Raw genomic sequence first — 21,892 nt, 5'->3', positions numbered from 1 at the left:
TGGGAAAAGCTCTGTTTTCTACATGTTCAGCAGTGTGTTCATGTGTGCATAGATTTGAGACATTTGCCAAGAACTTCCTGGGTTTGTATGGACGCCATTGTCAAAAAAAAAAAAACATCCCTGCTGTTCCAATGAAAAGAAAAAAATAATGTCTGCCTGTACCGACTTTTGCTCATACTTCAGAAGTTAGGAAGACAACACCTTTGGAGAAAACTTTCATAGCCCCCAGAATATTTTGTTGTAAGAATAAGTAAACAGTCAATGCATCAAAAGAAAGAACAGAGCCTCTGCTTTTAAATTAACCAAAAAACTTTTTTCAATACTTCAATGTGGGTGTTCAAAAAAAAAAAAAAAATCTTTCAAAAAATAAAAATAAAAAAGCCCAAAGCTTGTGCTGTCCTATATCTCTTCGTGGGTTTGATATTTCATTCGGTAAAATTAGTCAAATTTGATTTATATGCTGTTGAATGTTTGATGATCATGTTAGCTTGTGCGTAAGCAACTTCTATCCACTCCTTCTGGTTTACGCAGATCTTTTTGGATCGAGATATTCTGTACTCTTTCAGAATATGCGTAACAGCCAATCATAGTGAAAACACGGATTGCTGGTGTAACCCCTCCGGTTCTACTCGCACTGCTCTGGGGTGCGTTTCCCGAAAGCATCGTTGGCCAACTATGGTCGCAAGTTCCGTCGTTACCAATAGAGCTCAATGGACATTGCGATGAACTTGCGACCATAGTTGGCCAACGATGCTTTCGGGAAACGCACCCCTGAACGGGATTCGAACCGCTGTTTCCAGCATGTGAGGCAGGCGTGCTAACATTTGCTAGTGCACCTCTTGAGGAAAACCAGTCAATGGTGGTAAAGCGTTGTAATAAATTGCAAAAAATCTTGTCAATTGAATAGGAATGTTTTGGTTTTTATAATCACCCTCAAAACACTCCCATATGCTGATTTCTGTTTATAAACTCCTGAGGGTTTTCTTAGGCAAAGCCAATGTATGTGACAAAAGCAGAACAGAGAAAGAAAGAAATATGAATATTACTACCTATAACAAATCATCAACCTAAGCACACAAATAAAAGCATATCTCACACATAGAATATTTATACAGACTACACTAAAAAAATATATTATATATTCATTATCTTCATTATGTTTTGTTTGTTATTTTGAACTTACACAAATATAGAGGTTTTTCACAATCAATAAAGCAATAAAAACAAGTGTACTTGGAGTCAATCTGGATCTATTACTGAAAATAAAACACTGAAAATATGTGTATGTGTTGCATATGTGTTGATGGCATATAATATTCACACTGGTTAACAAAAAAATTATAATAATACAAAATATTGGTAGAAAGCTCTGGAAAATCAAACAGCCACCCCTGCACAAAAACACTTATGACTGTCATCCCAGCCCACTCTATTGCAGCTCTATTGTGTCTGACTCTGTATTGTGTGACTCATATAAAGGCAATGTGCAGTTTCACTAGTTTTAATACTCATAGTTAACAAAAAATAAAGTAATAACCACCCAGAGGAACATTTTTATTGCTTCATTATAGCTCAAAAGACTTAATGGAGTTCTCAGTTACTCCTCATTTCATCTTGGATATTTCTAAATAATAATAAACCTCTCAAAATAGTTTTAGCATGTAAATGAATATGGCAATGTTAATGTATTTGGTCCTGGCGGACAAAGTTGCTATGAGCATCTAAGATATAAAGATGCTCGAATGAAAGATATAAAGATATCAAGATGCTCGAATGAAAGATATAAAGATATCAAGATGCTCGAATGAAACATGTAAAGATGCTGCATGAAACCGTACATAAAAAAAAAAACCCGGCAGATCTAGGCAGGTGGAGCTGGGGAGGTGGAGGGTTTCAGAGTAACTCTGATAGTGTGCTGCACGACTAACCTACAGAAAACACTGAACCAGACTTTTTAAAAGTTGAGCAAGAAATCTCATTGGCTGCAGATTCAGCAAAGGCCATGTAGTCAATGATGTGATTGACAGAGGATTGCATCTAAAGGACCTATCAGCCTGTGCCATCTTTCAAGACTTATAGGCCATGTTCACACAGCAGCAGAATACGGTTGTCAGTCCTGAATTTGAATCATTAAAGGGTTAGTTCACCCAAAAATGAAAATTCTGTCAGTAATTACTCACCTTCATGTTGTTCCAACCCCGTAAGACTTTCGTTCATCTTCGGAACACAAATTAAGATATTTTTTTATTAAATCTGAGTGCTGTCTCACTCCTCCATAGGCTTCTAAGACATTATAACTTGCTGGCCCAGAAAATGTATTAAAGACATCGGTAATATAGTCCAAGTGACTCCAGTGGCTCAATCTTAAGTTTATAAAGCGACGAGAATACTTTTTGTGCGCAAAAACAAACAAAAATAAGTCTTTTCACGTAGTGTTTAAGCGTAGCGCGTCTGTGTTGCACGTCACCACGTATGACACACATGACCAGCGTCGGCCAATAGTGAGCCTACGTGGTGACGTGCAACACAGACGCGCTACGCTTAAACACTACGTGAAAAGACTCGAGGCCCAGAGAGAAGGAAATGAAAAGTGGAATAAAGTCGTTATTTTTGTTTGTTTTTGCGCACAAAAAGTATTCTCGTCGCTTTATAAACTTAAGATTGAGCCACTGAAGTCACTTGTCATTTTTGAGTGAACTAACCCTTTAATACGGTTACTTTTACGCACAGTTCAGTTATTTACAGGCGCGAAAACCACATTCTATAACAAACACACCCATACATCAGGACTCACAACCGCATTCTCGCAAATCCCATGCTGTGTGGACAGAACTGAATTCGACAACTAGTTGCCTGTCACGTCATACAGTGTGAAAGGGCCTATGGTTACTGGTAAGAGAATATAGGCTTGACTCCCATAGCAAGTTCATACAGACAGTATTCGAGACGCTACTGTAAGTTGCTGTTTGAACAGGACATTTCGTGACTCACACCTCTAAGTAAATGCGGTTGTCAATCCCAAATGTAGTCATATTTATTCATTTAATTCAGATACTAAAGAGATCTCATTTGCGATGTTTCTTTTCCAAGTACACAGACACAAAATGAGATCACTATTCACTGTCATTACGTGTTGTCTAGGAATATAACTGTGCATCTGGATTAACTCGATTATTTCCCCTCTCTGTTTCAACAGGAAACAAAGTGAATGACTAATAAACAAACTGGAAACAAAACATTTGTTTGCTTTAGTAAGCTGTTGAAAACTTCTCACCTGTTCTAAACTGCATCTGATGAAAATTCCCTGTTGATTTGCTAGCCTAACAATTCATCAGCATTGAAAAAATGTTACTGCAAACAAATCTATTATATCCGTTTCGTTTGTGCTTCCATAACCTCTTCCCTTTCTTATTCAGCCTGTTCTCTGCTGGGTCCAGGTCTCTGAGTGGCATTATCTGCTCTAGTGCTGCTCTCTGACTCTCTCTCTGAGGATATGAGTGCACTATAGGTCCCTCCATATCACATCTAAAACCTTTTTAGTTTACTTTCCATCTCAATATATGTATCATCAATGAACTTTCAGTTATTAATTTGACCATACTATTTAGTTAATCACTCTTGGTCTTCAATGTTCTTGGTCTTCAATGTTGGTCAAAATCGCTGTCTCCAGATAGAAGCTACGATAACGATTTGCAGGGCGTTTTTGAAACAAGTTGGCCATGTCAAGACAACCTGTACTCTACAGAACTGCCTTCCTCAGCGGATGGACGAGTGGGAACATAACGATTATAAAGAGCTATTTCACAAATGTGTGATACATCTGTGATATATTCTGTGCACCATTGCCTAAAAATTTTTTTTTTTTTTTGCATTTGCATTTGCTGTTCTTTCTTCAAGGATCTCTCCAAAAAAAATCTGCTTTCAAATAGTTTTAGAATTCAAAACTAAAACATTTTAACCATACATTCATTAATGTCAGTGTTTTAATGTTTATTTTCAATTTTCCTTCTCACTCATTTGTGCTTTTATTATTTGTCCCGAACACAGCCATGTCAAGATAAAAGTGGGTAAAGACGTGCTTTTTTCGTCATTAAACAATGGTACAAATACTAGTAAATTGACGAGCGCAAACCTTAATAAATCATGTTCTGTGATGTATTTAAATACTCTCCTCCCATAAATGTAGCGTCTGAAAGGGAAATTCCTACAAAAGCACATGCAATAAGGTCAGTCGCAAAAATAACTGTTCATTGCTCATTTTAACAGCATGTCTTTAGCAAATCCTGACAGTAGTTTTGTAACGGCAAAAGAGGGTTTGCACTGGTGAATCTGGCCCTAAATGCATTCAATTGGCAGCCCTAATAAAATACACGGAGAAGAAAACCAATGTCATAGCCACTCCAGTGATGCATGTGAACAGAGCGAGAAAGGCCACTCACCTGAGGTGTCATCCCGTGACAGAGGTAAAGGATGGGAATGTTGTCAGTGTCTGGCCCTTGGTCGAGACACAAGTCAGTCTTCAGAGAGTTTCTCAGCTAAGAGAAAAATGATACTGATGGTTAAGCATCAGGAGAATTAAGCACTCAATCAAGTGCATGTCATTTGTCGTAGTTGTTGTTGTCGTCCCTCTTTTTCTCATACAGTAGGTAAAACTCAAGGCTGTTTCTCACTTGCATCGTAATTCTCCTCCTAATTACAGGATGTAATTATAAAATTCATTTTCATAAGTGTATGCACACTCATGAATCATCTAAATTATATTCCAGCCGAAGTCCTTGGCGAAGTAGAAGAGGTGTACTGTCACGCCTTCCACAAATAACTTGAACTCGCTGCGCTTCTGTTTACCTGTTTTTCCCTCCGGAATATAAAAAACCTATTAGTACAACAATTTCATGCAGAGCCTCATAAACAATTTTTCTCCATAGGCTTCAAAGTTTATTGTAACTGATACGTCTAATGAAAATACTGTTTAAACACATAGCTGTATCAGTGACAACAGAATTCCTAGCGGAGGACTTCAGTGGATCATATCTCTGTTTTGGCATTTTCCGTTGGATTCAGCTGAATACTGCTGTGCCTTTTATCACTGTGTGCTGAATTGCCAGCCAACATGATTGACAGGCTCATCAAATGCAGTCACTCAGAGTAAAGTAATGAGGGCGAGAGCTATTTCGGAGCCCTTTACTCCCAGAATTCATTTCAATAAGGCTGACCTATTTTCCACAGTTTCTTCCTTTTAAATTGCGTCTATGAAAACACATATGATGAAATCAAGCACAGAAAGAACACCTCAACCAGACAGCCTGGTTCTGCATCAGTTCTGAGTCAAGTGCATTATTATTTTGTCTAGTATAGGAAATAAAAAGTGAATGAAATGTTTGGACTTGACATGAATGGCTTATATAAACAGTTTGGGTGCGCCGTGCTTCATTTTGTCAAGCAAATTGGAAAATCCTCTTCAGACGCCTTGGACGGAACGGCGAGTGGGTGTCACACGTGGCAAGCGCCGCTCTCAAATCCAGCCTCAATGGTAAAATATCTGGGCATTCACAATGAGCTGTGGCTTATTCAGCACTCACAGGAGTCACGCTTAAAGCTTTGGCTGTGTGGAGAGAAACTGTCTTGCAAACTGCCACTGCTCTGACTGGACTAATATCTTCACTCGCAGGGTTTTATTACAGCACGATTTGATTCCAGATAACACTGCACTGCTGGGAAATGAATGAATCGGACAGAATACACACTGTATTTGAACTCTTTATTTGCTCTTTTCATGCGCTGAGCATTCACGATTGCTTTCGCTTCGTTGGACTTAATACAAATACTCACCACTCCGTATGCGATGGTGTCTGTGTACATTCTCATCTCAGGGTAAATGTTCACTAGATACCAGCGGAAGGTCTTGCACTGCAGTTTTTTCCTCAGCGCTTTCCTTTCCGTGATGTCACCGATGTCTATCCCTGAGTCCTGATGACACACAAACACAAAAATGTAGAGTTGAACTCGGTTCGGTTTCATTAGCTCGCGAATCTTACTATGCAGTACATTTTTTAGCATCCAAATCATACATGCATTTATTTCTAAAAAAACTGATTGGAACCCTCACAGCTGATTGGAACTGATTGCGGCACAAAAACGTGGAGAAAATGATGGCGAAAGACCCTTTTTTTATGCTTTTAATTTATAAATCAAACCTAAACTCAAGGAAAACCATTTGTTCCCATTGTAAGGTGAATCAACATCAAAGCTAAACAACTGAAATATCACCAGTGAGGACTAATGCGCAGACCATAACAGTGGCAAAAACAACTTAAAACATGTATTGTAATATTTAATCTACAAAGTGTGGAAATAATTGTTTTATTACTGAATTACTGCACATTTGAGTTCTCTTTGTATTTACCAACCATTTTGATGCAGAATTATGGAACAATCTGTTTCTGTAAGGCTGAAATGTATTAGTGTCTTACACACAGTCTTATTTTATTGTTGAGATAGAATTATAGTTTCTATTAATAGTTTGAATGAGTTTTTACAGTTTACATGTTCATTTTTTTGTAAAAGTTTCAGTAATCACACACACACACACACACACACACACACACACACACACACACACACACACACACACACACACACACACACACACACACACACACACACATTTTATGAATTAAACAGCTGGTAAGCATACTTTATCATGGGTTAAACATGAAAGTATAGTGTAATAATTTCAGACATTTATCCTTACATAGAGCCTTCTTGGCATAAAGCCTTTAAAATTGAGTCAAGAGCCCCAGGGTTCTATTTAGAACCTTTTTTTCTAAGGCATTTTTTTCAGTGTTTCAGAGTTTAAAAGGGACCGCATAACAGGAATGACATGACAGCATGCATCCTTAATAGCACAGTGCACTAACAATGACCTTTATTCATTACTATATTAATAATATTGCACAAGTGCTTTGTTGTTTAACGTAGAAGGATATTATTGGACTGGAGATATAGACTCAGGAGGATTTGCCATTTATTATTGCAGTGATTTATGAAAATGCAGCATTGAACTCCATATATCACTGGAACTGAAATAGAAACGAACATCTCAGCTCAAGTTGCTCAGCACAAAGAGTCATATCTTTGTTCCTGCATCAACAGTCACTTCCCTTTCTCCCGTTCCCTCCTCTCAACATTCAGCTTGGGTCTGGGAATCTGCTGCAATCTCACGACGCCTTTCCCTTTCACCAGATCTTAATTGCTGTCTCGCTGATAAATGCACAAGCAGGGCCAAAGCTCCCTAAATAAATTGAGCACTGTAACATATGGTTGGAAGCAGAGCTGAGGGCTGGAGAACTATAAATGAGGTAATGGTTGTTTAATAGACAATAACAACTGTATTTCTCTATGCATTCTAATCACTTTTCTACAGGCTTTATAATCAGATCTGCTTTGCATTTATTCAAGTTATGTATGTCTGTACAGTATTGACTAGGGGCATCATTTTTGTTTCCAACAACAGAAACAGAGTGTTTATGGGCCAACTCCTGTTCTGTGGCACATTTTTAACTCTGTAACAAAAAAAACAAAAACAAAAATCATATGCTTGTGATATAATTAATGAAAGTATTCTTTATAAAAGGGTATTTCAGATTTTCAGAAAAATATTCTGGTCAAGCTCAGTGTTACGTTTGAGTTTTTGTCAGGATCCTGCTCTTACTGTCTTGTCTGTTTTGTCATTGTTTAATGTTTCCTTGTTGGTTTTGTGTTTGAGCACATGGCTCTATCTTTGTTTGTGTTTGCCATGTCCTGCCTCCTTGTTTTCTGTTACCACGCCCCCTTGTTTAGTTCTCGTCTTGCCCTCATTTCACTAATTGTGCTCACCTGATCCTCATGTGCTTTGGTCCCTTTCATTAATTGTGCTTCTTTTCCTCTTGTCTTTGCTGGTTCGTTTTGGTGTGTTGTCTGTGTTCCATGTGTGTATTAAGTTTCCACAGAAATTGACAGCTTCTGGAGATTGTTTGGAGTTATCTTCATTCCGGTTCCCGTTTGGCTTCCGCTCAGCATTATTCACACCACTCATCCTCTCCGTTGTTTTATGTCCTGGTCGCCCGCCTGCTAAACGTGGTGTTTTGAGTATCCTCATCTGTACGAACTGTCCATAATAAACTGTTTGCTCTCTGTTCATTCTGTGCCTGGGTTCTCTCTCTCTGAAGCGTGACAGTCCGAAATAGCATACTCTCTTGAGTTGGTACTTATTTTGAAGTAATTACTTCATGATCGCTAAAAAAGTAAGTTCTATGTAGTATGAATGTGTGTAGTATGGATGTAATCCAGACGTACTACATTCGGCTTGTTGTCATTATCATGTGACTCACCAGCATCAGTTACGTCACTTTACTGCCATTTATAAATCCTCTCCCGTGGCCTCATGGGATAGTAAAGTGTCCATCGTATGCACACTTCAGAATCTCGCCGGAAGTAGTAGGTCATCCGGCACTTTTTGCCTATTCTTTTATGAGTACTGTGAATTCGGACATACTGTTTTTCACCTACAGTATATAAGGGAAGTATGCGATTTCGGATGCAGCTAGACTCCAGAGTTTGAGTTGTGGTCTTGTTTGGTTATGCACTGTTTCCAGTTCAGTTTCCTGTGTTAGGCGCCGTTTACACAACACCATTTTCAACTAAAAACAGAAGAATTTTTTTTTAAACTGAAAACCTGGTCTGAAAACACAAACTTTTGAAAACAATACCGATATGGTCTCCGTGTAAACTACAAAACGCAAATTTCTGAAAACAGCGACATCATGCGCATGAGTATTACGTGTTCAGTCTAGAGGCTGTGATGGATTTTAAATAGATAAGATAGTAAACTATCTTTTAAACTAACCATGATTCTAACAATTTTAACATATAAACCTTACTTCCCCTTTTAGGTCTAACATTCTAACACAATGTTCTAAGATGTTCTGTTCTTTGTCTATTTGTGTTATGAAAAATTCTCAATTGCTGACCATGACAAAATCAAAAATATACTGTCTGTATTATGTCATGATATATTGAGTAATCAACTGAGCTCTTAAACCTTTACAATGATATTTTTGCTAATGCCAGTAACAGAGGGTAAAAAGGTGGGGGCTTGCCTTTACCAATAGAACCAATCAAATTGTAGGGAAATTATGTAATGTATCATGTCATTTTCGCCCATTCTCCTTTTCTATAAAAAATGTTGTATTCATGTTTACTGGTGGGATTCTCTCTGAAATTTGTCTGAGATCCTCCAGCCGTGCTTCTTCTTGGGGGAGATTCTCTGAGAGCTGCTCGGGATCTCTTCCAGCCGTGATTAAAGCATTTGGAGGACATTTGCTGAAGTCTGTCTGTTTTTTATTGCTGTGCAGCAAGTTAGTTAGGGGAACAAGTTATTTAGCGAAACACTAGAGACCTTACTACCAAGTGATAGTGTGGATTGCGTTAGGAACACTAAAGACCTTATTCCCAAGTGATAGTGTTCGATGGGGCGAGACGTCGTTCCACTCTTTGTGAGACTCTTAGGCGGGGTTAGATTGCGGCTTAGGCATCAACCCGCACGTTCAGGAGGAGGAGACAGAGGAGGAGGAAGAGACAGATGAGGAGGAGGAAGAGGAGGAAGAGACAGAGGAGGAGGAGGAGGAGACAGAGGAGGAGGATGAGACAGAGGAGGAGGAGGAAGAGGAGGAAGAGACAGGGGAGGAGGAGGAGACAGAGGAGGAGGAGACAGAGGAGGAGGAGGAAGAGACAGGAGGAGGAGGAGACAGATGAGGAGGAGGAGACAGAGGAGGAGGAAGAGACAGAGGGGGAGGAAGAGACAGAAGAGGAGGAGGAGGAAGAGACAGAGGAGGAGGAAGAGACAGAAGAGGAGGAGGAGGAAGAGACAGAGGAGGAGGAAGAGACAGAAGAGGAGGAGGAGACAGAGGAGGAGGAGGAGGAAGAGACAGAAGAGGAGGAGGAGGAAGAGACAGAGGAGGAGGAGGAAGAGACAGAGGAGGAGGAAGAGACAGAAGAGGAGGAGGAGGAAGAGACAGAGGAGGAGGAAGAGACAGAAGAGGAGGAAGAGACAGAGGAGGAGGAGGAAGAGACAGAGGAGGAGGAGGAGACAGAGGAGGAGGAGAAGGAGGAGACATAGGAGGAGGAGGAGGAAGAGACAGAGGAGGAGGAGGAGACAGAGGAGGAGGAGGAGACAGAGGAGGAGGAAGAGACAGAGGAGAAGGAAGAGACAGAGGAGGAGGAGACAGAGGAGGACGAGGAGGAGGAAGAGACAGAGGAGGAGGAGGAGGAGGAGGAAGAGACAGAAGAGGAGGAAGAGGAAGAGACAGAGGAGGAGGAGGAGACAGAGGAGGAGGAGAAGGAGGAGACATAGGAGGAGGAGGAAGAGACAGAGGAGGAGGAGGAGACAGAGGAGGAGGAAGAGACAGAGGAGGAGGAAGAGACAGAGGAGGAGGAGGAGACAGAGGAGGAGGAAGAGACAGAGGAGGAGGAAGAGACAGAGGAGGAGGAGGAGACAGAGGAGGAGGAAGAGACAGAGGAGGAGGAGAAAGAGGAGGAGGAGGAGACAGAGGAGGAGGAGGAAGAGACAAAAGAGGAGGAAGAGGAAGAGACAGAGGAGGAGGAGGAGACAGAGGAGGAGGAAGAGACAGAGGAGGAGGAGGAGGAGGAGGAGACAGAGGAGGATGAGGAGGAGGAAGAGACAGAGGAGGAGGAGGAGGAGGAGGAGGAGGAAGAACAAGAGCCATCATTTCCAATGAAATTAGAGCAACAATCATACACCATGTTCTGGTTCATGGAATGAGTATGAGGGAAGCAGGACCACGTGTTCAACCAAATATAAGCAGGTTCTCTGTGGCCTCCATTGTCAGGACATTCAGAGAAGAGAACAGGTAAGTGTACTATCATTTGTGGTCCCTCAAACTTACAGTACAGTATGTACAGTTGTGGAACGTCTCAGTAAATTACTGTAACATATCTCTAAAAATTGGCTCTTTTCTTGCAGTATTAAAACTAATAGTAGTATTAAAAATAATAGTATTTTATGTATTGTACATATTTGGTGACATTTCAATGCATTAGGCCTGTCTGTACAATTCTAACAAGAGGTTTTATTTGCTAGAATTGAAAGACTGCCACATGCCAGTGGAAGGAGAGGTATGTTCTCACAACAGCAGGAGACCATTATTGTCAATATGGTCCTTCAAAATAATCTCATTCGTCTGTGTGAAATACAACAGTGAGTTGAGGAAGACAACGTGAACTTTGAAGGAATCAACAGTGTGAGTCTCTCCACAATTGACCGTGTCCTGAAACGCAACCTGATAAGTCTCAAACAAGCCTACAGAGTACCATTTGAGAGAAATTCTGAAAGGGTAAAAGAGCTACAATATCAATATGTACAAGTAAGTAATCATGTCCAGAGATTATACAGCACCATTGAGTTACTGTACATCTTTACTGTGTTGAATGTAATGCAGCACATGTATACCGAAACATGAAGCCTGGAATGCTATGTCATTTACGTTACTTCAAAAATAAATTCTTGTTTATTTCTATAGAGAATGTTTCAACTGGATTCCATGGAGAGGCCTCATGAGTGCATCTTCTTGGATGAAGCTGGCTTCAATCTCACCAAGAGGAGAAGGAGAGGCCGCAAAATTATTGGTCAACGTGCCATTGTAGAGTTACCAGGGCAGCGTGCTGGCAACGTGACCATATGTGCTGCCATCAGCAGCTACAGGGTTATTCACCGCCATGTGACTTTAGGGCCTTACAACACTGCCCATCTTATAACGTTTCTGTATGCTCTACAGGAAGCACTACTGAGACGTGAAGAGAGAGGTGATGAGCAGGCAGAGCATCCCATGTATGTGGTATTCTGGGACAATGTGAACTTTCACCGTGGTCCTAGAATTCGTGAGTGGTTTGAAAATAACCCACATTTTATAAATGTGTGCCTCCCACCATACTCGCCCTTCCTTAATCCCATTGAAGAATTTTTTTTCTGCATGGAGGTGGAAGGTCTATGACAGAAATCCTTATGCACAGGAAAATCTCATTCAGTCAATGGATGCAGCATGTGACAACATTGGAGTGGAAGCAATTCAAGGTTGGATTCGGCATGCTAAAGGATTCTTTCCCCATTGTTTAGCAAGGGACAGGATTGCCTGTGACGTTGATGAGGTCCTGTGGCCTGACCATGCCCAGAGACATGATGCTGAGGCAGAATGATTCCAAGACATTGTTTGCTATCGATCTGCTGCATATTTTGTTTGTGACTACATTTATATGTGTGCAGGATTGTGCAAGTACTTCATAATAAATATAATTTTTCCCCCGCTCTGCCCTGAGTGCAGTGTTTTGCATTTATCTCTGTAGTGTGTAATGACTGCTGTGTAGTGTTTATGCATTGGCTGGATGTGTGTGTTATCTGAAAACAGTGCTTGGTTTTGGGTAAAGATAACATAGTTCTGAAGCAATTGTTTGATATAGCAAGACAAGTCAAGGGTTTTGACAGTGTAGCTTAAGTTTGGTGATTAGTGTTTAAGGTTTTGAGAAAGCAAGATAAACATTTAAAAAATGTGTTTTAGCAATTCAGAAATACAGTAGTTTATCCTTGTGTAAAAGTAGTTCATGTTTCCGTTGTCCTTGTTCATTAGTTGCCATGGTTTTTGATTTGCCCTCATGTGTTTCACCTGTGTCTTGTTAATTATCTTGTTTAATCCCTAGTGTTTCACTGTATATATATTGCCCTCATTTTCAGTTGTTCTTCATCATTTCTTCATCATGTTTGCTGGTTGTTCTGTTCGCGGTTTGAGAAGTGCTGAGTTCCAGTGCTTGAGTATTTTGACTTTGTTATTAATAAAGACTGCTGTGTATAGAACCTGCATTTTTCATCCTTTTTCTCATCCAGTGCTGACAATAAGTGAGGAGATTAAACAACTGCCTATTCAATGCACTCTTTATAGTATTATCAGCAACACCTATCAAAAGATAAAGGTGATTTAGGGCACATCCTGTATAAGATATCATTTTCAATGAATAATTTCAATTAATAAATCTTTTTTTTTTTTTTTACAAATATCATGAGTCTTTAATTGATAAGGATATCTTAGGAAATTAAGGAAATAAACTCTTGTCGTCTCAAGATTGGACTCCTTGGCTTTCAGGCATGCAGTTACAATGATCCAGAAGGCACACCTGGACTTCAGTGAACACTAAAGGGCTCCCTACCCACCTCCTTTGTCTCGCTACACTGGCTGCCAGTATCTACCCACATCAGATTCAAGCCATATAAAATCTCCACCGTCCCACATACACTCATTTTTACACATCTATGCTTTCTCCGAGACTGCTGGGGTCTGTGCTACCATCGCAATGAGGCACAAAATCAATTTCCAGAACATTCACATTCACTGTTCCTTGATGATGGAATATTGCAAATGTCACCAAAACAACCCTATAAAATCCCTCTAAAGCCACGGTCACATTAGACTTTGAGCATGTGAAACTTCTATGAGCACTATAACGGTCATACAATTAAAAATCACAATTCAAAATAATAATACATCTAAAATATAAAAACATGCAATTTACTGATATGCTGCAATCCAGTAGATTTAAGAGGACCTATTATTCCCTTTTACAAAGTCTTCATTTTATTTTTGGGGTCTACTAGAGTAGTTTTTTTTATGCTTGGATGTTAAAATATTGTTGCAGCACCTGTCTTCACAGTCTGTCAGTAACGCTCTGGTCACTATGAAGCCACTCCTTCCGAAAAGCACAATGGTATCTGATTGGTCGGCTGGATCAATGTGTTGTGATTGGTCAACTGCTTTGAGCGTGTTTCAGAAATGCCCTTACCATAACCCAGTGGTTCTTAACTCCAGTCCTCGTGACCCACTGCTCTGCACATTTTGTATGTCTCCCTTACTTAACACACCTGAACCAGATCATCAGCTCATTAGGAGAGACTCCATGAACTGAACTGAGTGTGTCAGATAAGAGAGACATACAAAATGTGCAGAGCAGTGGGTCACGAGGACTGGAATTGAGAACCACTGCCATAACCACAGGTTTCAACACACTACTAACACAACTCAGCTCAACCAGGCTTCACCTCACCTCTTCTTTTTTTTTCTTTTTTTTTGGACGGGAATTATTCAAATGAGGAATATACGAAAATATATCGCTTTGGAGTGGACTTTGTGCTTTGTAACTATACAGACCTTTTTCATGCTCAAACAGCACCATAATAGGCCCTCTTTAAAGTTTACATTCGTTTAATTTAGCTAAGAGGTCCTATTGGTCAAACGTCTTCACATGATACAAATCCGCAGGGCAGAGTTCACCAAACTTGAACTTTGGAACACAGTGAAATTCGCATAATTTAGCATGTTCATATGAATGAAAGTGAATGGAACAAAACGTGTATTCTGATCGCCCCTTAAATCTTTTAGAAACATCTGAAAAAACGACTCTTTATTCAACTTTACTGACACAAATTAATTATAATATAAACAATACTACTATGAGACTTACATATAAAACCCCTAAATCTTTTGTAAATTTTGGAACTTTGGAAGTATTGCAACTTTCATAGTGTTACTGTCTCGTTTGGATGAGCTGTGTTTTAGCATTCCTTATTTATAAGACGAATTTCTAGCGGTATGTAGCTGACATAGACTCACCTCTTGTGGAATGTTCCAGGCCATGTAGACGTGACTTTTAAACTCATCCATCCACACTTCAGCCACCCTCAGAGCATTTCTGCGCACGTGGGCAGTAAGATCCTCCGTGTAGGGTTTGTGGGCGCGCTCGATATGAGCGATACGGGCACAGGGCAACACCTCAACACTTCCTCCACACTGCCACACCTACATACACACAGACACAAAGAGTCTAAATAAAAGTACATTTTCACGCTGAGAAATAGAACATGCAATTCTTGGCAAGATGCATTAACTCTCTGGCTCAGACTGAGGAGCTAAAAAGTGCAGATGCTTTGTATCTTGCATAACAGTTGTGTCTTTAAGAATAAAGCTCATTTGAGCATCTTAAGGACACCCAGACCCCCATGAGACCCTGAACGGGGATTTAATTTATGGCATGTGCAGTAAATAGGGTACATTTAAAATACTGATTCGTCTCAAGGGGAAAAGATAATGCATGTGTCCTTGCATGTGCACACACACACTCGGTTCCAAAACCGAGTGAGGCAGCTGTCTTCTACGGCTGTTTCCTAACACAGATGGAACCTCATAAGTGACTGATTTGGAAAAACTCTACATAGACAGCAACAGAATTCAAATAGATTTCCACATGTGAAGCACACGGGAGACGTGAACCACATCTACAACATAGTTTAGAGTTAGCATGTTGCTAAACTAACCATCAGCCTGTCAGGCAAAAATCAGAGCACACTAACAAATACTGCTTAAATATTGTTTATCCTTATTCATTAATGGGGCTATCTGTAAACTAGCCTGATTATAATCAACACCTGCAAGTGTACACTTTGAAGAGTAAAAAAGACAGAAGGTTACGTTAATTCAACTTTATTATATGGTAATCAAATTGCACTTACAAAAGTCATACATTTGTGAATAAACGGATATATACGTTTATTTTAAGTATAATAAATAAAACATAAAAAGAAAAGGCAGATCAGAACATGGCAGACAGGGGAGCGTAGTCGTCTAACGTTGTTAGAAGGTTGGGTACGTTGGGTCAACGTTCTGTGTTTGCTGGGTACCTGGCTGCCAATGGAGGTGCCATTTTGAGACATCATATGTGTGCTACCAAAGAGAATGCAAACTTATTTGAAAAGGTTGGTTGACCAATAAAGTCTTAGTAATTTATTTAAAAAGCATGGCGAGAAAAACAGCATAGCAGTCTACCAGAGACCAACATCCAAAACACAGCAATACACTGGTGACAAGCTATGCTGTTTTGTATTTGTATATATATATATATACATATATATATATAATTATAAAGCTGCATAGGGCTAAAAGCTCTTTCAGCAATTAAAATAAGCACACTAACTACTATCTATATGTAGACAACATTTCTATCTCTTTTTCAAGATTAGAACTGCATTTTGAAGCCATTGTTATGGTCAGCCAGTTTTCAACAACCACGGTCTGTGGAAAAATATGACAATCTGAGAGGTCAGGACTTCACTTTGAAGCCAAAGGAAAGATTTAAAGATTGTGTGGAGTTTATTTTAAGGCTGAGCAGAAGAAGCTATCAGGGATGCTCGATAAACGCTTCACTCCAGCAGGTACACTCTGCTCTCACTGTGGGGAGGAAGATGAAGCTGTCATTATACCTCAAACAGGACTCACTATCACTATATTGCTTGCTCTTAAAGGGGCGTTCACACTGACAGCGAATCGAAGTGACAAAGCCACATGAAGTCACTCAATGAGAGTTGGCAGTTCCCAGAAACATGAGTGACTGTTGGAGTTTCAAAAGAGTTACCTGTCAAAAGTTTGGAATAATTAAGATTTTTTAAATGGTTTTGAAAGACGTCACCAAAGCTGCATTTATTTAATAAAAAATACAGTAAAACTAATAAAAACAGTAATATTGTGAAATAATATATCAGAATATGACTGTTTTATTGTATTTATGATCAAATACATGCCTTGGGGGAGAACAAGAGACTTTTCAAAAGCATACTAAAATCTTAATTATTCCAAACTAGTGTGTGCTTATGAGAAGTTAGAGGGAGTTGCTGTATACAGTTGGATACAGCGATCGAATGTGAACGCCTTCTAGCAGCCAGCAGCACAGAAACACTGTGACCTCCAGCGATTGAATCGCTGTCAGTGTGAACACACAGTTAAGAGAACAGAAGATTTGATCAAGCACACATGCCAGTCACTCTTGTGTGTGAGGGGACCTGTGTGTATAGAGCTTTGGAAAGTGGCTCGATGAGGTGCTCGAATGGGTCAGTTCAAATCTAAAGTCACACAGTTATAAGCAAGAACACAATTATGCCTCGCTTTGAATATGGGGAGTCAATTATAGGTAGCCCTTCAATGCAATCAGCAGTTTCTATGACAATGGCACACCAATGACATGCAAAGATGGAAACAGCATACAACATCTACTCCCTTGGTGATGTCTGGAAGCAAAAGGTCCAAGGACAACTGGCTTGGATGGTTTCCCAGATCAGAATGGTGCAATTAAAAGCACTTACTAGTATATAATAAAGCAGCAGTTGTTAAATTGAAAGAAACGATTTTCCGTGTGGGCAGAATTGCTGTTGTCATGGTTTATTGTCGTTGTTGACCATAGCGTGCATTAGCAGTCGCGCTGCCCTGATATTTACTCCTGTATAATTGATCCTTGTCAGACTCTATGTTTGACAAGTGAGTAACATGCGCACTGAACTGAGAAGTGGGTGGTTTAAAAATGTCTGTGCGTGTGTATGTGTGGATGTGCGACCGCCTGCTTTTATCCCTCTTTTCTGCCTGCCAATCCTCCTACGGACACTCATGGTTCCCCGAAACTAGAGCAGCTCTGCCGCTTGTCAGTGCTAAATTTTGTCTCGCTGTTTTTTTTACTCCAGTGTGCTAACATTTACTCCCAAATGATCATCCAAATGCTTGAATTTGTTCTACTGTGATGACACTGATTGAGTACACTGGTTCATATGAACCCAAATGTCATTCATTTCCTGGTGCAAACATTTGCTCAAGAGTGCTCCATTTCCATTGAGTGCATTCACTCGCCATCACAGAGAAATGTTTGGGATAGCAAGAGTGGCAGAAAGCTAATCAAACAATGACCATGTCTGAAATAATATATACACTGAATATTGCCTACTATTTTTTTAAAATAGGGTTTACTTTTGTGATTATGACTTTCTGACTATACATTATCCTACTTATTATACAGCAACTTTCCAATTGAATGGACATTAAATACTAATTCGTTTTAGAATGTGAGAGGATTATTACACAGGAATATTTAACAGCAGATTGTGCAAAATCCAGGTTAGAGAACTGCATTATTAATTCTTGGACATCCTTTAAAAAATAGTCATGAGAAAAATGTGTTAAATAATCATCATGGCTGATATAACGTGTGGTTCATTCGACCTTCTGGAAATAGAAAGTCAATCTGAGTGCATAGTAACTCTAAGAAAAGATGGTTATTTAAAGGTTCTTTACACATAGTAACAGTTCTATTTAGAACCATACCTTTCTGAACAACTGTTTTATGGCAAAATGGTTCTTTGAGTTTGAGTTTAGGGTTCCTCTTCAGTCGGTCACTCCAACGCCATGTCGGTGACCGACAAATAGGAATCTTGCTAGAGAGGCCAATCTACTTCGAGTGAAACTAAACGAGTCAATGCACATTGGCGTGCAATCATTTGCATCAGCTGCTCAGCCACGCAGCGTGGGTATATAATACAGTGGGGAGAACAAGTATTTGATACACTGCAGATTTTGCAGGTTTTCCTACTTACAGAGCATGCAGATGTCTGTAATTTTTATCATAGGTACACTTCAAAAATCCAGAAAATCACATTGTATGATTTTTAAATAATTAATTTGCATTTTATTGCATGACATAAGTATTTGATCACCTACCAACCAGTAAGAATTCCGGCTCTCACAGACCTGTTAGTTTTTCTTTAAGAAGCCCTCCTGTTCTCCACTCATTACCTGTATTAACTGCACCTGTATAAAAGAGACCTGTCCACACACTCAATCAAACAGACTCCAACCTCTCCATAATGGCCAAGACCAGAGAGCTGTGTAAGGACATCAGGGATAAAATTGTAGACATGCACAAGGATGGGATAGGCTACAGGACAATAGGCAAGCAGCTTGGTGAGAAGGCAACAACTCTTGGCCCAATTATTAGAAAATGGAAGAAGTTCAAGATGACGGTCAATCTCCCTTGGTCTGGGGCACCATGAAAGATCTCACCTCGTGGGGCATCAATGATCATGAGGAAGGTGAGGTATCAGCCCGTGATCTAACCGATCTGCCTCTCCTCAGAGGGTTACTTCAGGCAGTAGTGCGGGTGACCTGAGGATCACGGTAAGCGCGCTTCCTTCGGGGAACCAACCCCCTAGTAACCCTCATCCCTCCCACGCTCCGCAGCCAGTAGAGCTGCCGAGGGAACACGCTGGACCATCCACAAGGTGTGTACCAGCCAAATCCTTCGGCGCTCCCCAAGATGACCAGATGTCAATCGCTGCATCGGAGGGGGGATCAGACTTCTCCAGGGATGACGATTCCGCTGCGCTGCCCCATTGTCCCATTGAACCCTCCACGTGTCCTGAACCCTCGAGACTGGATGATTGGTTACTCGGGGTGGCCCGTGCTGGCTCTTAGCAACCCACCCCGTTTCCTTTCTTCCCGGAGGTGCATGAAGAGCTCACTGGGTCATGGATGGCACCTTTCACTGCCAGAAACCGTCCCAGTGGCTCCTCCTCCCTCATCACCCTTGATGGTGGGCCGGGTAAGAGGGATATGCGCATCCCTCCTGTGGAGCGGGCTGTTGCAACTGTGTCCTAAATCCACCTGGCGGGGAGAGCCGTGTCTCCCTTCCCGGGCCTGTAAGCACTTGTCGGACCTAACCGGCAAGGCTTACAAGGGCTCTGGGGAAGCATATAATAATGTCATATAATTGACATAATTTGCTTTCAATTTTTTATGTAAAACCCTCAAAGAGACCAGAAGGTTTTATAAGACCAAGTAGAGGTAAAAAATCTACAAGGTTCTCTATAATACCATTATGGTTATATATAGCACTTCCAAAGCATGGTTCTTTATGGAACCTTATAAAAAGGTTCTATTTAGCACCAAAAATTGTTCTGCTATTGTTACAAGCTGATAAACTCAATCTGGTATTGTTTAGGACATAGTATTGCTATATATTTGGTGGTGGTTTAAGGTGTAAGGGTCTATAGTGTAATTATAGATGCAATTAGAGACATTAATTACAGCTATAATTACATGCAGTACTGTATACTGTAAGTACAATGTAAATACATGTATGTACTTAATAAGTGCATTGTATCAATTCATTAATTGAAATGTTAGTACATAGTAGTATAAAGACAATTTCAATTGGGACTGTTTTTTCTTAAAGAGTGTACATGCTTACTAAAGAAATAGTATGTGTAATCTATCCATTTTCTCTTGTTTGTCAGGTCTTAGATAGTGCAGAGAAAACTGGCATCAACGCTACAGATAACGCAGATAACGTGATAAGCATGCTTTGCACAAAGTATTTTTGTATCTAATTTACAACCCTGCAAACCACTAATGAAAGAGACTCACGTGGATGACATGTCTATAAATACCTCCTCATAGTTTATGTCACCTCGCTATGTTCAGTGTTTCATAGTCATGTCAACAATCCACATCTGAAAAACTGAGCCATTGTTCACTGTGTAAAACCAACAGGAAATGGGAATGTATGTAAAACAACATGAATTAATGACGCTTCAGCAGCCTTGGACCTTTGATAACGACAGCAGAGTGTGCTGACATGACTCTTTATTGTAGATAATGGTAGCTATGTTTTATTCCAGACTAGAAAGGCCATCTGTTTCAACTTCTGAGGTGCTCCATCAGCAAAGCCTCATTCCCTTCGGATGCAGAAGAACAGAAAGAGCCCTCACACAATGCTGCTCGATGCCCTTCAGACCTTGGCCTGCTGCAAAAATACCTGCAAAACGCTCTCATTTTCCTTCATCCTTTATCTCAATGCCCTTCTAAAGGAGAGTATGTACTAAACATGCTATGAGTTCACGTACCAAAGTGCAGAAATCGATAGAATTTAATTTACTTTAGTGAGCAAACAGTGACTCACAAGCAGAATAGCAGAATAGCAGAATCCAGGTAGACTAGAGTATAACTAAATGAAGAATAAATTTGAACATTACTTCTATTTTCCACTGCTACTCTTGGTGAAACGTTGTGAACACGGGCTAGTGGAGGGATACAATCAGTCAAACTGTTTTATAATATGCAAGATTAATCCCACAAAACCATTAAATGTGTACAGGTCATATTTCACTCTATAATGAAAGGACAAACAAGAAATTATATTTTGGATAAAGAAAAATGTTTTTTTCTCATGGGAGAAAATGTGCTATCATGAAAATATCACAATTAAAAACACATTTATGGTCCAACAATTGTCTTTTCTTCATGCAAACTTTAATGTTCCAAGTCATGTTATCAGATATCCCACCTCTCCCGGAAGTTTTCTTGGGATTTTGGGGTGGAAAATTGACCTGAAATATGACATTTCTAGACCACCCAGTTAATGCTTGTGGGCCACAATAGTCATTTTGAATATTTTATACCAAACCAAATCAAATCTCTGCATGGCCTATTTATTTTATCTCTGGTACTCTATAATTCGCTTACATGTTCCACATAATTTCATTTATTATTTGTTTCCGAGTGATTCAGTGTATGAGAAGACTCCATCTGCATATTGCTTAAATGCTTGATGAGCTTTATCACACAACGCTCTAATCTCTGTTTATCATCTCAGAAGGTTTCAGACATGTGATTCATTTGCTTTTCACTAATTTAGAATTTAACGCTGATTGAGGACACATTACATCTACTTTTAAATAGAACAACAAACATATTTTTATTAGAAACCGTAATCTTTGATATGCGTAGATTAGAAAATCGTCTTCTCTCTTGAGACTTTAATCTGCAGACACGTAACTCACCATCTCATTGTCGGCGTAGTGCTGCTGTAATACACTGCAGACAGATGAAACCTACTGGGAATTATGGGTAAAGTGAGGTAAGGGGTAGTAGCGCCTCTAATCTGACTAAAACACCTCAGCAGCCCATCTTTTCATTGTTTTTACCAT

General features: G+C 39.9%; 1 protein-coding gene across 1 annotated transcript in view; it reads right to left on the bottom strand.

The window, feature by feature from the left end:
* galnt18b (UDP-N-acetyl-alpha-D-galactosamine:polypeptide N-acetylgalactosaminyltransferase 18b) overlaps positions 1-21,892 on the bottom strand; it is a 106,596-nt gene that overhangs the window by 17,349 nt on the left and 67,355 nt on the right. The window contains exons 7-9 of the mRNA XM_084404461.1: positions 14,709-14,894; positions 5,830-5,967; positions 4,440-4,535 (exon numbers count right to left, since the gene is read on the bottom strand). Of these exons, the coding sequence (XP_084260587.1) occupies positions 4,440-4,535; positions 5,830-5,967; positions 14,709-14,894 (420 nt within the window). The remainder of the gene's footprint in view (positions 1-4,439; positions 4,536-5,829; positions 5,968-14,708; positions 14,895-21,892) is intronic.

This window comes from Rutilus rutilus (assembly GCF_951802725.1).
Source record: "Rutilus rutilus genome assembly, chromosome: 3".
Taxonomy (NCBI): domain Eukaryota; kingdom Metazoa; phylum Chordata; class Actinopteri; order Cypriniformes; family Leuciscidae; genus Rutilus; species Rutilus rutilus.
The sequence above is the reverse complement of the archived record's forward strand: the minus strand, read 5'-3'. Positions and strand labels throughout refer to the sequence as shown.